The following is a 15,954-nucleotide window of genomic DNA, read 5'->3' on the forward strand; positions in this document are numbered from 1 at the left end:
TATCATATGATTTAGAACTTGGAATTGGGCTCACATTTGTGAAATTTTCTGTCATCCTTTAAAACATCTAATTAATAATTAAAATCCCCCAGTTTAGTTGTCCTAATGGCCCTTATATAAAGTCAACCACCTGAAGAGGCATTGGTGGATTTGGCTCAAAAGGATAATAGGACAATTGGGTTCCACATTCTCAACATAGAAGGAAATTGAGATATTCAGACCACTTAATAACAAATGCCCAGTAGGAATTTGGGAAAAGCCCCACATTATGGACATTTTTCTCTTTTCTCCTTTTGCTTATGTGGACAGAATTTGATTGGCTCGAGGCAGTTCTTCAAGAAAACCTGTGGGGAAGGGTCTTCCAGATTTTGAATTTGCTAAAGAGCTAGATGCCTTGCTAGATGACAGTCAGGTAGCAAACTCTTGAGTGAGGTTTTTTTTTTTTTTTTCCAGCCTTATTTGAAGTTGATGGTGCTGTTTTTTTATTTAGGCCTTCCTGGTAGCAGAGAACTGAAGTAATGAGAAGACACCATGGAGGCCCAGTCCCACAGCTCCACGACCACTGAGAAGAAAAAAGTTGAGAATTCCATAGTGAAATGCTCCACCCGACCAGATGTCAGCGAAAAAGCTGTGGCCTCCAGCACCACTTCCAATGGTGAGCGGCCACGGGGATTACCAGCAACCCAGCAGGCAGTCATTTTTATGTTTTCTGTGTTCCTTATGAATTGAGCATTTGCACCTGGACTGGTGTTTATTCTCTGTGAGCCTAGAGACAGAAAATGGGCTGGGGTCTGAGGGGTTGTGGGGTGGGCAGACTTTAGTATTGAAACTACAAGTTCTCTTCCCAGTTTTCTAATTTGAGGTGTAAATGTGAGGGGCTATTTATTATAGAAGGTTTCTGTTTTGAAATTTGGAAATCATCTTGACTGGACTGACAAGAGTTCAAAATACTTTTCATTTCACATGGAAAGTCTTTACTGTTTGAAATACTTAGTAGTTATTACAGGCGATGCAAGTATCCCCTTTCCAAAAAAAAAAAAAAAAAACCCAGCAAGTTTAGCCCACTCCACCAACACTAAGTGCTCCTCTTTGGAGGGCTTTAAAATTTGTTCATGGTTCAACTTCAAGATAGCATCAGTGTTTGGCATGCAGGTTTTGTAGTTGGCTTATAAAAATTTAACTTATATTCAGAGATACCAGAGAGCCACTGTTCTTTACGCTCTGTTTTTTAATATTTTAAGCAAAGTGTTAAGAGGCATTTCAGTTCAAGCTTGGAGCATTGAAAATAAATTCCAGAGCCCCCTCTGGTAAAAACAGACTGAATAGGTTAACGTAACCTTCACTTCCTCTCCCCAATTTTCCACTCTTGTGGGCCATTAGTGCCTTTTGCTTTTTGTGTTTCTAGCCACCCTGGCCTTCCCACATTACACTGGACTTTTTACCTTTGCCCTCAGGAAGAAGGAGCTAGTCTATTCTCTAGGTTCCTGGACACTGTGTATCTGGGCACACTGACCCATCCCTGTGGGCATATAGGTTTTCCTAGGTTGATACACATTACTTTACATGTGATTAGAGATTCGGGCTCTCTTTGGGAAGGTAAGGGCAGATGAGCAGAAAAAACACCTCCCTTTCCTGTCCTGAGTGGCACTGCCTGGGCTTCCTGTCTGCTTTCTCCTTCCTGAAGGTCATCACTGCCTTGGCTGGAGCAGGGGAGGAGTTGGTGATAAAACTGCTGGCCAGTGAGTTCAGGTTTGAATTGACCCTCAGGAAGATATATTTATCTGAGTTAAAACAATGAATTTGCTTTACATACTTAATGAAAATGTGTCTCTATTTTTCCCTTTATTTGCGATGTCTAAAGTTGGGACTGAAGCTTATTTTAATTGAACTAGATAATTTGCATTATACTTACAGTGTGGTTATAGAATACATTATTGGCTCCTTAAAAGAATGTCGCCCTTAAGTTTTTTCTGGACTTTGTAAAATTAGACAAATTTAAGTGTTTCAGCAATAGAATCAGTGCTATTTGGTTATTTATTTATTATGTTTCCATGCCCTGCCCATTTGCCTACTTGGTCATTTAAGTAGTAATTTTGTAAGAATCAGTATCTTCTGAAAATTAGGCTTTTCAAAGCCTTTTGGTTTTTTTTCTAGCTTGTGTATGTAAGTGTGTGTGTGTGTGTGTGTGTGTGTGTAAACATGAGTGAGCTTGTGTGCGTGTTTGAGAACCAGTTCGGGTTGGTGGAAGGTGAGTCTCACTCTGGCCTCTATTGACCTCTGTTCTTTCTGTGACTTTCAGAAGATTCGTCACAGTGCTCTTCCGTAAAAGTGCTGCTGCTTCTGCCCTTCCTGCACCCTGTTATAGGATGTGAAATTTTGGGTTCTGCTGCCGTTGTCTTGAACTACTCTGACTATGGGTTTCTTCATGAGCTTGTGTGGCGTACTGGGAACAGATAAGCATCACCAGTTAATGGAAATGAGGTACCCCTTGGAACATTAGCCAAGAGGGAACAGCAGTGATTTATTCAAAGTTAGTACAGTAATTTGAAATAAACACTGATTCTGAATCCTAAAGCTGACTCTTCTGGCTCCACATCCTAATCAGCTGTGTTCTCGATGCACTCATGTCCTCAAGACTGGCAAACTATCCAGGTGGGGGACAGACCCTCATTAGTCAAGTTTGCAGGGTACATGCTTGAATGATAGCAGGTCTAGAATTCCTGCCAGTTCTAGTCATTTTTTCACTGTTTCTATTTCTTTTTAAATAATTTACTACTTTTTTTTTTTTTAGAATAACATAAAGACCCCATCAGATTAAAACAAACCTGGAAATAATCTTTCAAAACACAGATTGTAACCCAGCTGGAACACCCTTTCAAACCAGACAATTTTTTTTTTTTAATTTTTTTAGATTTATTTATTTATTAGTACAGAACTGGGGTACAGGTCAGAGATGCAGAGGGTGAGAGGATTCACCAGAGACAGTGTGGGGTGCAGAACAGGCAGATCCACGAAGTACACTGCTGAGGGGAGCAGCGGGCGGGTCAGGAGAGGTCTGCCACGCCATGTGGTCACCTCTGGGGCAGGCGGGAATCGAACTCATGCGGAAGTGGCTTTAGCTTCTTAGTGCTGTGCTTTAACCCGGGAGGGCCCAAACCAGACAATTTTAATTCAATTAAAAGGAAAAAAAAAACAACCAACTTTTTTTATTTGTGATTGCTTTACTGTATAAGCTGTACTGGTGGTAATGGTAACACTCCTAGTTAGTGTCTTCTGGAAATTTCACCTAACTACTTCAGAGTCTGTTTACTGTTCTGGATCACATCTCTGGGTGGAATAGCCTGGCTATCACTTTGTTCTGCAAATTCCTACCTGGCTTAGGCTTCTTCTCATTCTGCTGTGGTTGCACAGCTAGTCCGTGGGCTTTTGTCCCATGCTCTGCTTGGGTGAGGTGCACTTTCAAAGGTGGGTACGCTGTGTGCTGTCTGGTGGTATTGTCTTCACAGTCACCCATCTGTCTGTTTTGTTTCCTTTTCTGTCTTTTCTCTACAAACATTTTGGGAGTGCTTGGATTTCTGCACTGATGCTATTCACAATAAGGACATGAAAATCATTTGACTCCTGTAGTAGGTAGTACTTAATTTGCTCCTGTTTCCAGGGGTTTCTTATACTTCTTTTACAAAGCTCTAAAATTCAGGGGTTTGTAAATGAAGGTTGAAAAATGAGTTCAGCATCAAGAACTAAAAGGATGTGATACATGTGTCTCTTGCCTGGCCACAATTTCATGACTAAAATAAAACAAATGAAAGTTTTCTTATTGGTGCTGTGATAGGTTGACTTAATTAACTTCTCCAGCCATTGTATGCTGCAATTTGTTCATTATTGTGAGCCTTCCAGCCAAACCATGCACATTCCACTGCGTGTCCTTACAGATCTGTTTTCTTACTTTTCTCAGCTATGTATCTACTCTTAGAATAACATTCACATACAGGTTTGTTTAAACACAGCCAAAAGGTATGGTTCAAAAAGCTGGAACAGCACTTTAAGTAAGCATTTGCCTCGTTATTGAAATTTAAAATAACACAAATGAAAAACTGTGTTCTAAACCTTGTGTGGAAAAAAGACAATGCAAATAGTATTTTTGTAATGCTTAGGAACCCTGTGTCAACATCTGAAGCACTCACTGCCCTTACCCAGCAGCTGTGGTCTGTGTGTCATGTGTCAGAGTTTGGGTTTAAGCTATAGTGTTATTTATTAAACATAAATGACTAAAGAAAAGAGGAGGCCTTTTGTTTTTAGAATATTAAGTACATTTTTGTTGTCAGTGATCTTTTTGGATATTTAGCAGCGTCTGCTCATAGAAATTGTGTGCTCAAATATTTGGTGTCATAGTTTACTTCAAAATCTCCTAAACTGACAGTATACTAATATTATAAGTAAAATACTAATCTGTTTCTGGTATGAAGTCTTTATTTTCTAAGCTTTATGGTTTTTTTTAACATAATATTTTTTTAAATATTATTTTTTTAAAATATTATTTAGATCTTCCAGTGTTTTTAAACATTCTCACATTCTGTAAAATTTCTTTAGTGACTTGTAAATACTGATTCTTCAATTTGAAGTGTGTTGTCTTATTTTTGACTTGTGATTTTTTTAAGACGTAACCTGATATTTCTTATTAACTCACTATTCTGCTTAATGATAGTGAGTACTAATAAACGTATGGAGGCTGTGGTTATTGGGAACATACCTTAAAGTGATAGAAAGCAGAAATTATCATGCTAGTGGTGATGGCAATATGAAACCAAAGTTGATGGATAAATAATAGAGAGGAAGTTCCCTGTTCATGTTGATTCTCTCAAAGAAGGATTTGGTTTACCTGCTTTTTTAAAAAGAAAAAAATTTGTGGAAATTTAAAAGGGTAAAGTGTTGACATCTGTAAATATGTAAGGAGATACTTTGTTTTTTTTTGTTTTTTGTTTTTTTTTTTTTACTTTTAAGTTTTGGTTACTTCCTGGCCTTGCAGTTTAAAAAACTAAATGTGAACTAGATAGTTGTTCCTTGCAGTTTAAAAAACTAAATGTGAACTAGATAGTTGTTAATCGTGGTATTGACCCTGCTGGGAGTGTGTAAACTGGCTCAGTTTTGTTGACAGTTTGAAATTCATTGGCTGTTCTTTACCAGGAGCTCTTTCTCCTACACCATTTTAATGGCAAGTCCATTTGCTCAAAAGCAAAGAATAGTTTGGGAGCTTTGGGTTTCTTCTCCCTTTAGATGTTCAACACATTTTTCATGGTCACATTCCCTTTACCTGCATGGAAGGGACTGTTAGATAAAGTGGATGTCATATCATTTAGGGTATTGGTTAGAAAAGCACTTGCAGATTTGGAGATCTGAAAGCTTAGGTTGAATTCTGGCACCAAAAAGGAATAGTTGTTGAATGTAGACAGATTAACTTTTCAAAGTTTCAGTTTTTTTTTTTTTTCATCTGTTTAGCAAGATAACGATTAGACCCACTTTACAGGATCTCTGAGAGGATTAAGTGAGGTAATTCCTGACTGTTCTATAAATAAGCACAGCACATGGGAGAGTTTAGCAAATCTCAGCTATTGTTATTTGGGATGAAGCATATGGGTGACTTAAATGTTATGAATCCGAAATAAAAGAATTGTGTTTTCTTGAAAATACACATAGGTTTAAGTGCCCTCCCTGGTGGCTCAATGTGTTAAAACACAACACTATGAAGCTATCGCAGCCACTGCAGCTCGAGTTCGATCCCCTGACAGGGAGGCAACCCACATGGCATGGCAAACCTCTTCTGACCTGTCCGCTGTTCCCTTCAGCAGTGTGTTTCAGTCCATCTGCCTGTTCTGCTCCCTACTCTGGATCTACTTGCTGCATTTCTCCCCCCACCCCCCCGCAGCTCTGGCCTATACCCCAGTTCTGTAAGCATAAATTAATAAATATTAGAAAAAAAAAAGAAAATACACAAAGGTTTTTAAAATTAAAGGTAAGATGTTATGCAAACTTAATTTTGAGTTTTCTGGACTCTATCTGAAAAGAAGCTCATTCAATATGTTTCAAAATAGCCCAAATATGACCAACTTTGTACTTCTTTGGGAGGGTGGGCTAAGAAACACCAACCAATTCTGAATCTTCCTTCTAAATGCTTGCTTCAGGAGACAGGGGCGATAAGTCTAAGGAAATTTACTTTGATTTCTTTAATCATAAAAATTAACATTAAACATGTGCCTTAGTATTCGAATTTACATTTTCGTGATTTTTTTCCTGGAGTAAAATGTTTTCTTTTGGGCTAGTGATTGGGTGTTTTGTATAAAAGTTAGATGTTATATTGTTAATAGAGATTTCATGTTTTAAAACCAACGAACTAATGATAAGTACTGGCTTTATTGAGTTCTGTATGTCCCCCAGTTCCAGCATCGTCTTTATTATTGTGGCAAAGCATATCACCTTTCTTGTGGTCACTCAGGCTTGAAACCACACTGTCACCTTTAACCCTGTTCCCGTCTCAGACTTCCTGTGTCCTACCAGTTTTAAGGCCCTGCTAGATTTTCCTCTGTAATTATTTACCTCTTCATCCCTTAAGCCCACCCTACTACTATTTAGCACCTAGGAAGCTTCATGCCTAGGCAGGTAACGAAGGCCTTTGGTCTTCTTCCTCTCACTTATGGGACTTCTCACATCAAATCAACTCTTTCTGTTCTACTTATGCTGCAGTCCTATTCCAGAACCATCAGTGATTCCCAGCTGCCTGTAGAACAGAGTTCTACTTCTTGTTTAGAATTCTTCCAAATATTGACTCCAGTATGATGTAGCAGTCTGATTGTACACTGCTCTTTGCTACCCACAGCTGTGCTTCAGCTGGATGGAAGGGGCCTTTGTCTTCTTGCCTGTTGTTTCTCCATAAAAGGAAGGTTTTCTGTCACCTCAGTGTATGTTTCAGTTCTTCTCAAATGTGATATATGCTCAGTTTTTGTTTTCTTCTCATTCCACATATTTTTATATCCTTTTGGGACGTATATAATACTTTTGACTTTTTTTTTAAATATTTTTTTTTTACTTTTTTACAACATTCTTTGTTTTGTGCATTTTTTTCATCTCAGTTGTAATCCCTTGGGCTTCCTACCACCAGTTCACTCATGTGCCATCACCACAGTCCCGTGTGCTCTTCTCACCCCAGTTCTGATTCTATTCTCCTTTCCACCCCTATAAAATGTATCTGGTTTCTAGTTGTTCATGGACATTGATTTTTTTTTTGATGTGTTTATAGAAAATGACAGAGTTGTGATATACCCATTCTCGGTATGACTTCCTGAACTTTCCCTATCATTAGCATCTAGGTTTAGGGGATGAAACGCTAGTGATGCACTATTATTAACTGAATCCCATAGTTTTCATAAGGTTCCATAGCTTGTATTATACATCCTATGGCTTTTGTCAAAAGTATAATGTAATTTTTCTGCCATTCCAGTATTATACGGAATAATTCCACTGCCCTAAACACATCCTGTTCTCCAGCTATTCACCACTTCCTCATGTAACATTTAATTTTTACAGTTTAGTTACACTTGAGTAGCACCTGGTGCCCCCTGATCACTACCCCCCCCCCCACACACTATCAAATCAGTGTTTTGTGCCTGGAGTCTTGAGCAGGTATTAGCCTCCATGCCAGAGCTATACCTGGCAGGGGGGAGAGGAGGGCCAGAAGCATGTAAGGCACCACAGTAGTGTTGATTAAGAGTTTGAACCCAAACGCTGCTGCTTACTTGTTGTGTGACCTTGGCCTAATCATTTCACGTCTCTGAGGCTGAAAGGTGAGTTACCAAGCTATTATTAGTAATAGTGATCATCTGTTCTGGATATGATTTGACAGGATTTAGTTTTATCTCATTCCTTTTACCACATTACTTGTTAATAATCTGTGTTTAAGCTTCAATCTGAGAGAATCAGAGTGTTTCTTAACAGAAAATCCTTAAATTTGGGGACAATCAAGGTCTGGCTCAACAGACAAGTCGGTAATAGCGAGCTGGGGTCAGGACAGAACACCTCATATTGTTCCTGAAATTAGCACTAGCTTTGATTTAAGAAATCAAATTTAGGGCCTGCTTCTCACTTACAAATACTCATTTAAAGAGTAGGATGAAATCAGTAATTCTGTGCTAATAAGCTTCCCTGAAGTCAAGGCTCCATTTTTCTCTTGTATATAGCTATTGGATTTTCCTTGTCTGAAAAGACAATCTTTATGTGCTCAGATATATTAGGAATAAATGTCAACTTAGACTTGCTAACAGTGTTCCAAGCTTGGGAATACAAAAAAGCCACAACATGCTGTGCTCTGCTTGTGGAAAGTTCCAGGCTGCTTTTGATCACTTGTGATTAAGTGATGAGAGGTTTCCAAAATCAAAACTGGTCAGAATCAGAGACAGTAACGTTGGAGTAGAAGATTAGGGCTGAAATGTGTCTTCTGGAGGACAGTTTCCCTTTGGGGAAGTAGTGTGGCCTTCTGCCTTGTACCACTTTGAATCCTAGGGGGAGGAGAGAGGGCTTTTCCAAGCAAGTGGATTCCTGAGAGAGAATTGGGTACCATGAGGGGTTCCAGGCGGAGGAGGCAGCATAATGAAGAGTGTAGAAACTTTCCTGTTATTTTATGTGGAAGTCTTTCCAAATACAACTACTATCATTTTTATTTGTTTAAATAAATTGCATGTGGTGTCATCCACCTTTTAGGTGCTCAGTTCTGAGTTTTTGATAAGTTGGTAAAGTCATTTAACCGTCATCACCATCAAAATGCAGAGCACTTTGAGCACCCCCCAAAATTTTGACAAATGCTTATTTAATAAACTCAGTATAATTGTAAGTACTGCCTGAATAACCAGTAATAACAGAAAACATTAGGATTGCAATAGCTGCTTGATATCTATTTAATGTTTTTAAAATATCCATTTGTTTAGGTTCTGTGAGAAAGACTTACTGTTAGTTTCTTTTTTTTCTATGTAAATATTTCATGTTGAATTTGTAGTAGAAATAAATTTTTTTTTGAAAACTACCCAGAAATATATAATCTAGCATCTCTGCCAGAGGAGTTTTTCTTTCTTTCTTTCTTTCTTTCTTTCTTTTTTTTTTTTTTTTTGAGTGTCCAATCAATTTATTCTTTTCATTTAGGCCAATTTAAAATGCCATTTTATATTTTAAATTACAAGGCAGTCATATTAATGAGAGTGTTTTTATTATTGTTTTGCTACTATGAATTAATTGCACCAGGTTAGAATCAGAACATTTAGTGCAGATATAACCTAGAGGAAAAATATCAAAGGCTTTGTTAAGTCTTTCTTTCTTTCTTTTTTTTTTTTTTGTAACATTCTTTTCCCCTTTGCTTTTTAGATAAGTCTTCATCTCACATAGGGAAATTTTTTATATAAAAGTTATTCCTCGCCTGATTTATGCTGCTGTTTTTAACTTTCTTGCTCTTTTTCCCCCCCTTTCTTTGACTCTTTTCCTCTTTTCAGTCTCTTTCTTTTTTTTTTTTTTTCCATTTAGTTGTAGAAAGTTGAGTTCCATCCCAATTATTAAATCTTAGGAGACCATTCCCACATGGTTCCGTAAATGGTAGCTTCATCCCGAGTCCTTTCATCTCTTCCCCTGCTCTCTGGCTTGACAGTTGAAAAGGTCTGACTGTGCCACACAATGGTTTGATTGGTTTCTCTGGGGGAGACTTTTCCCTGCCTCATCATTCGCCAGGCAGGTGGACCAGAAAGTCTCTTGATTCTTTTGTTGCCTCTCAAAGTCCGAGGTCTTTGACTGAATAAATCCGCCGTCATGGGATAATTTGCTAAAAGGAGACTGAAAGATGTGAGAAAAGCCTCACTACTTGGGTGCTGCATTAATGAAATAACGGGTCCTTGCAGTTTGCAATTGAAAAATCACCAGGAATGCAATGGGTGGAGACCAGCTTCTTTTATTTCCCATAATCAACTTTTAGTTCTATCATTTAAAGCACGCCTCTGCCTTTGCTTGCCTGCCGGCCGAGTGTGTTTGCGTTTGTACCCATGTGGAAGGGGACAGCCGGTGCAGCTGAAAGCCATTTGGGCGCTGTGTCTAGTTAGTCATTAGATTATTACTAGTGGATGGAAAGAATTCCATATGACAGGACTAAGGTTGAGTTAACACAGGACGAAAAGTAATTTACAGATAGGCTGTCCCCAGCCATCTTTGTAGCCCCTGATAAGGTTTCATTTCAGAATGGATAGGCGACATTTCCACTTACGGGCCCATTCTGCGACACCTGTGATAACAGCTTCTGGATCCTAATTGAAATTGGTTTCAAAATGGATTTTCACTTTTCTCTGTCTGTGGAAAATATTGAATGGACTCAGAGCTGCCACAGAGAACCCTGGACCTTGGAAAATGGAGCGGGAAGCTAGGATCATCTTTCATAACAGTGTCGATGATATGACAGTTTTGTTATCTATCTTATTAATGAAATCATTGATCACCTGATGAGGGAGATAATAAACTACATTCCACCCGTGTTCACAGTGCTCAATTAGAGTCTTATTACAAATAAGGAGGGAAAGAAATGACAACAGTGAAAGTAAAGTAAAAGTCAATTAAACTTTTTATTCTCAGAGAGACTAGAGCAGAGCACATGGAGTGATTGCAACCCAAGTATTTTGAAATTTGAGAAGTCAAACATTGCATTCCAGAGATATCTTTATGACCAATGTAGGGTCTTTGGTAAGTACTCATTAAATAAGATTCCAAAGTAGAAGGGGAGGTTCTGAATTAAGTGCTTTGTAGTAGGGACATGTAACAAATCCTCCAGTGAAGGGATTTGGGGCTCATCCCTGCTAGGTAGAGTGAGTAAGGAAGAGCAACCTGAAAGAAAAATAGCTTATTGTCCTTTTGCTCTTAAATAGCTTAGGGAATGCTAGTAAGATGGGAATTAGGTTTGGGTTTAAGGAGGTGGCTCTATTGTTTGGTGTTAGGCTGCTCTGGAATGTGCTCTCTGTCCCTCACTCTAAGGAGAGAAAGAGATGCTGATGACTTCTCATGTTTCAGGGTGAATTGTATTCCTAGGTGTTTCTGAATCTACTGTGCCAGTGAGGATCAATCCTGTCCCATCTGAGCTTGAAAGAGGAGCTGTGATCAAAGGCTCCAGTGATGTCACTGATCTCTGGTGATTGATTAGGAACAGAAGTTCTGGAGGTTTCTGCCTTTCCTTGTACTTTCAAATTCATGACTGTCTACTGTGAGGGTAACTGGCTCTTAAGCTGCAAAGTTATAGAAATGAATGATCTAGAAAATAATATATTTTCTTCTGGATCCATCTATGTCTGAAAATTTATTGGAGTCATGGATACATGACTTCCCCCTATAAATATGTTAAATATGCAAAGAAAAAATAGAATTCTCTATGCAAACTGGGGAAAGTATTTTGGAATTCTACATATAAATTGGGATAATATTCATCAGTGAAAACATTTACATTGTTTCCAAAGGAGTTAGGTAATCATTAAATATATTAAAATATTTCATTACCTTTGAAATTTGGGATTTTAAAAGTTCTGTTAGTTACTTCTTCAAAAATAAAAATAAGTGTTATTCCATGCTTAGAGGTGACAAATGTAACTGGAGAAGATGTAACTTGAAAGGAAATCATAAAGCAAAAATAGAAAGATCTCTTTCTGGAACTGAATGTACTGTAACTTTTGACTTAGATCTACCTATAGTGGGGATTGATTGCAAAAGTATTGGGAAAAAATCTGTTTTGAAAAACACTGTAGTTGAAGAAAGAAAAGTTGAATGACAAATGAAGAATGTAAATTAGAGTTGCTATTACTTTCTATAGTTTACTATTGATTAGCAAGGACTATTACTTTGTGCCTACATATGGCTGATTCCTTTCACAGAAAACCTCATTTTGATAACTGCCCTCTGAGTATGACTGATAAATGTGTTTATGGTCTAGGGTGAGATTCTAAAGAGAAGAGGTCATGCAAATGAGCCTTTGGGATAAGATGGTGAGGCAATTATGAATACTCCCCTTTCACAAATATTTTTATTCTATTTGCAGTGATAAGACAAACAATTCCAGACTCTTGCCTGTAGCCAAAAGAGAACTTTTAGAAAGTATAGAGCAATGGCATGGTTAGAATGGAACTTCCAGCAATGGTAATATTTTCTGGCAAAATATGAATCTGATATTCAGTGGAAGATTTCTAAGCATTTAAAAATTGGAAAATACAGTGGCCATTTCACATTAAGTTTAAATCAAATATGCCTTAGAGAACTAATGTTTCTAGGCTTGGTTTCAAATCCTGGCAAGTTTCAGGGCAGTAGAAAAGTTCCTTTCCTATAAATGTTGACAGCAGTTCCGGTAGAGGCTAACAATGTTTTATAAATAGAGTTTACTTAGCAAAACCATATGTATGCCTAGTGAAATAACCTCACATTTATTTATGTTTTGATTTATAGAAAACATGTGCCCCTTGACAAAGCCTTTGGGCTCTTTTCCGCAATTAAAAGGAATCATGTTTGAAAAAAAGAGCTACCATCTTAATGGGAGACTTTTTCACATAAATTCAAAGCACTTTCTTTGATCACTTTCATACAAATTGAGAATATTTCATACATAAGTTTAACCCCCCCCAAACTAGGTGGATTAATAAAAAGTTCATATAGATGTTTGTATACACACGTGTGTATGCATGTACTAGTATCGGATATGTAATGGCTGAATAGTGGAAAATCCAGAGATTAACTGGATTTGAAAATCCAGAGATTAATTGGTTAGGTAATTTGAGAGTGGCAACTTGCATGTAGTGCTATAGCAGGAAATGTCCATTTTTGCTTGTTTTGGCTGGTAATTGGTGTTGATATAGAATGTGGTAGTCCTCCTGATTTGTTTTTTTGTTTTGTTTAGGGAGAGCATACTACTATTTTACTAGGCCTTACTTTTACTATATGAAAATGCCTTTACTTGATTCTCTTTCTTTCCAACAATAGCTGATAAAGAGAGGGATAAGAAGGTAATTTTTAAGTCTTTTATCCCTTTCCATTTTTTTAAAAAAAGACTTATAATTTAATTAAAAATATGTGCCTTTTACAAACTTATTATTCTTTCCAAAAGTTGTGACTTGTTAGAAGAAGAAACATTTCTTGCTGTAAGAAAAATATGAGTATACTAGCTGGGACCAGGCTAGAAAATATTGCTTAGTGATAATTCTAGGCCACGTTGGTGGTTTCCACTCTGCTGGGGGTGCGTTGGGAATAGAGGCAAAGTCAGTCTTTAAATATAGACACTTCATAATACATGCTCATCCAAATGATACAAGTAAAAAAGTCTTATGAGAATTGCTAATATTAATTTGTAGCTTGTTTTAACTTGGGGGGGGGGCTTTCATTTTCAAATACAAATGAGAAATTATATGTGCTTCAACTAAGAGAAAGTAAATGTTGATAGGAAATGGCAGGCAGGTGAATGGCAGTTTCCTGGCTCCTAGCTCCATGTAGTCAAAAACGAGTGACACGGGCCTTGTGGCAACTATAGTCGTCCCACACTGGCATTAGAGAGAACTTTTACAGCATGGGGGTCAGTTGGCAAGTTTGGAACCCTTAAGGAAGAAAAGTGTGAACCCCTTGAATTTCTTTCATGTGCTGCTTTAAGGTCCTGTGCCTGTGATCTCTTTGTTAAGGAAAGATTCTCAGAGATTGATGCCCCATTGTTTCCCAGAGCTTTTCTCTACACATAGCTTTTGGAACTCTTAACTTTGGGGGGTGGGGAATGGAAAGTTTAGAATTGCCTTCGAAAAAAATGAGAGCCTCTTAGTGACTAGGGGCCACAAAGCTGAATTTTTCTTGTATGAGATATGATGTGGTAACCAGGGTTTTGACCCAGCTTACCTTATAAGGCTGCTATTAGAATTTGCATTTCAGACCCTCCCTGGTGGCATAGTAGGTTAAAACACAGCACTAAGAAGCTAAAGCCACTTCAATTTGAGTTCAGTCCCCACCAGGGAGGTGACCCATATGGTGTGGCAGACCTCTCCTGACCCATCCACTTCTCCCCTCAGCAGTGTACTCACTTTGTAAGTCGGCCTGTTCTGCTCCCCACTCTGTCTCTGGTGAATCCTCTCACCGCCCCTGCATCTCTGGCCTATATCCCAGTTCTGTATAAATACATAAAATAAATCTTATATAAAAAAAGAAGAATTCGCATTTCACTATCACTTTAAATGAGGGATGTGGGGCTGTGATATAAAGAGCTCTTGCCCTCAAAAAAGTCTGTGTGACATTCACTTTGAATTCCATAGGAATTTACAAGAATGTAAAATGACAGGAAAGATGTCAGGTAAATATGAGGAGCTTGATAGGAATGTTTTAATATACTCCAAGTTTAGAAAGGAAAATGCACAATTCTCTTGAAATCAGTTTGTATAAACCACATGTATGTTTCCATCTTAAGATAAAAGCCATGGGAGACTGTTTAGACCACATTGTGAAGGCAGAACAATCTCAAGTATTTTGAAGAGCAATTTATGGTATCAGTTTCAGGTGCAAATCCAGGGAGATTTTTGCTCAGTTTTGACTGAATTGCTCATAATTACAGGTAGTTGGCACAAAAAAGCAGTTGCTATTCTGAAATCTGAGACGTGCATGTTCTTGATTGAGACGTGGCGTCACCCAGGACAGATCCTACCTTCTGCACTCATCTGGAAGCACCTGGGCAGAGGTGGTATTGGTACTCTGAGAAGGAGCATTTTGGCTTTTGTGTGACTAACTCTTCCCAGATCAAGGCCCTCTCTTAAACCTCCTCACGGAGTGCTCTGCATAGTTTTCTGTTTGGCATCTGGTTTTATGTAGTTGTATTTCATCATTGCTTCTCTGAGAGCTTTTGCAAATTTCTTTGATTCTAATTTAGTTGCTTTAAACCCTTTGGAGTGAAAAAAGAAACAAAAGAAGACTATAATGAACTTTGATTACTAGGCCTGGAAACTTTGAACCTCTCAATAATCCATATTTATAATTAATTTTTGAGAATGAAATTCAGAGGCAGAAGCTGGGGGTTTTATTACTGTTGTTGTTAAGATGCACCAGAGGGAAAGGTATAACAAAGGCCAGAAATTTCCATAAGAAGATGCCCCAAGCCAGGTAAAGGAGAAGAGTGGTTCATCATTATTAAAATAATGCATTTTAGAAAGCCCTTCAATGACAAAGGAAACCACCAAAATGCGAAGAAATGAGGCATCTCTCACTTAACCATGTGTGCTGGGTTCCATCTCCCCAAGGCTTGACACCTTAGAAATACACTTATTACTTTCTGGTTTCCTCATCTTTTTTTTTTTTTTTTTAAGATTATTTATGCATACAGAAGTGGGGTACAGGCCAGAGGTGCAGGAGCAGTGAGGATTCACTAGACGGAGTGGGGAGCAGAATGGCCGACTGACAAAGTATACTGCTGAGGGGAGCAGCAGGTGGGTCAGGAGAGATCCGCGGCACCATGTGGTCACCTCTGGGGCAGGCGGGGATCAAACTCATGCTGAAGTGGCTTTAGCTTCTTAGTGCTGTGTATTAACCTACTGCACCACCAGGGATGGCCAGGTTTCCTCATCTTTTACATGTTTCTTTTTTATGAAAAGAATACCCACTTGTTGGGAATTCAGATATACATAAAGAAAACAGGAATATATCTTACTTGAAGATACCAGAGCTAATCCATGTTATTTTCAATCTTTTTCTCCATGTCCATGTTCTACATCATGTACTATATCCACGTTCAAGTCAGCCTGTGTGTGAGCATTTTCCATGTCTTGTCTACTCTTCTCCAATTTTTCTTTAGTGGAGATGTAATTTATACAACCATCCCTTGTCACTGGACATTACATTTTCCTTTTGTTTTTCCAGTTGTCAATAAGGATATGATGAAAATATTTA

At 38.2% G+C, this 15,954-nt stretch overlaps 1 protein-coding gene across 1 annotated transcript in view; it reads left to right on the top strand.

Annotated features, from left to right (window-relative positions):
• Nucleotides 1-489: 489 nt before the first annotated feature.
• GLI3 (GLI family zinc finger 3) overlaps nucleotides 490-15,954 on the top strand; it is a 262,659-nt gene continuing 247,194 nt past the window's right edge. The window contains exon 1 of the mRNA XM_004676650.1: nucleotides 490-655. Within this exon, the coding sequence (XP_004676707.1) occupies nucleotides 532-655 (124 nt within the window). The 5' untranslated portion in view covers nucleotides 490-531. The remainder of the gene's footprint in view (nucleotides 656-15,954) is intronic.

The sequence above is a fragment of the Condylura cristata genome, unplaced genomic scaffold, assembly GCF_000260355.1.
Source record: "Condylura cristata isolate star-nosed mole 26May11 unplaced genomic scaffold, ConCri1.0 scaffold00005, whole genome shotgun sequence".
Classification (NCBI taxonomy): Eukaryota; Metazoa; Chordata; class Mammalia; order Eulipotyphla; family Talpidae; genus Condylura; species Condylura cristata.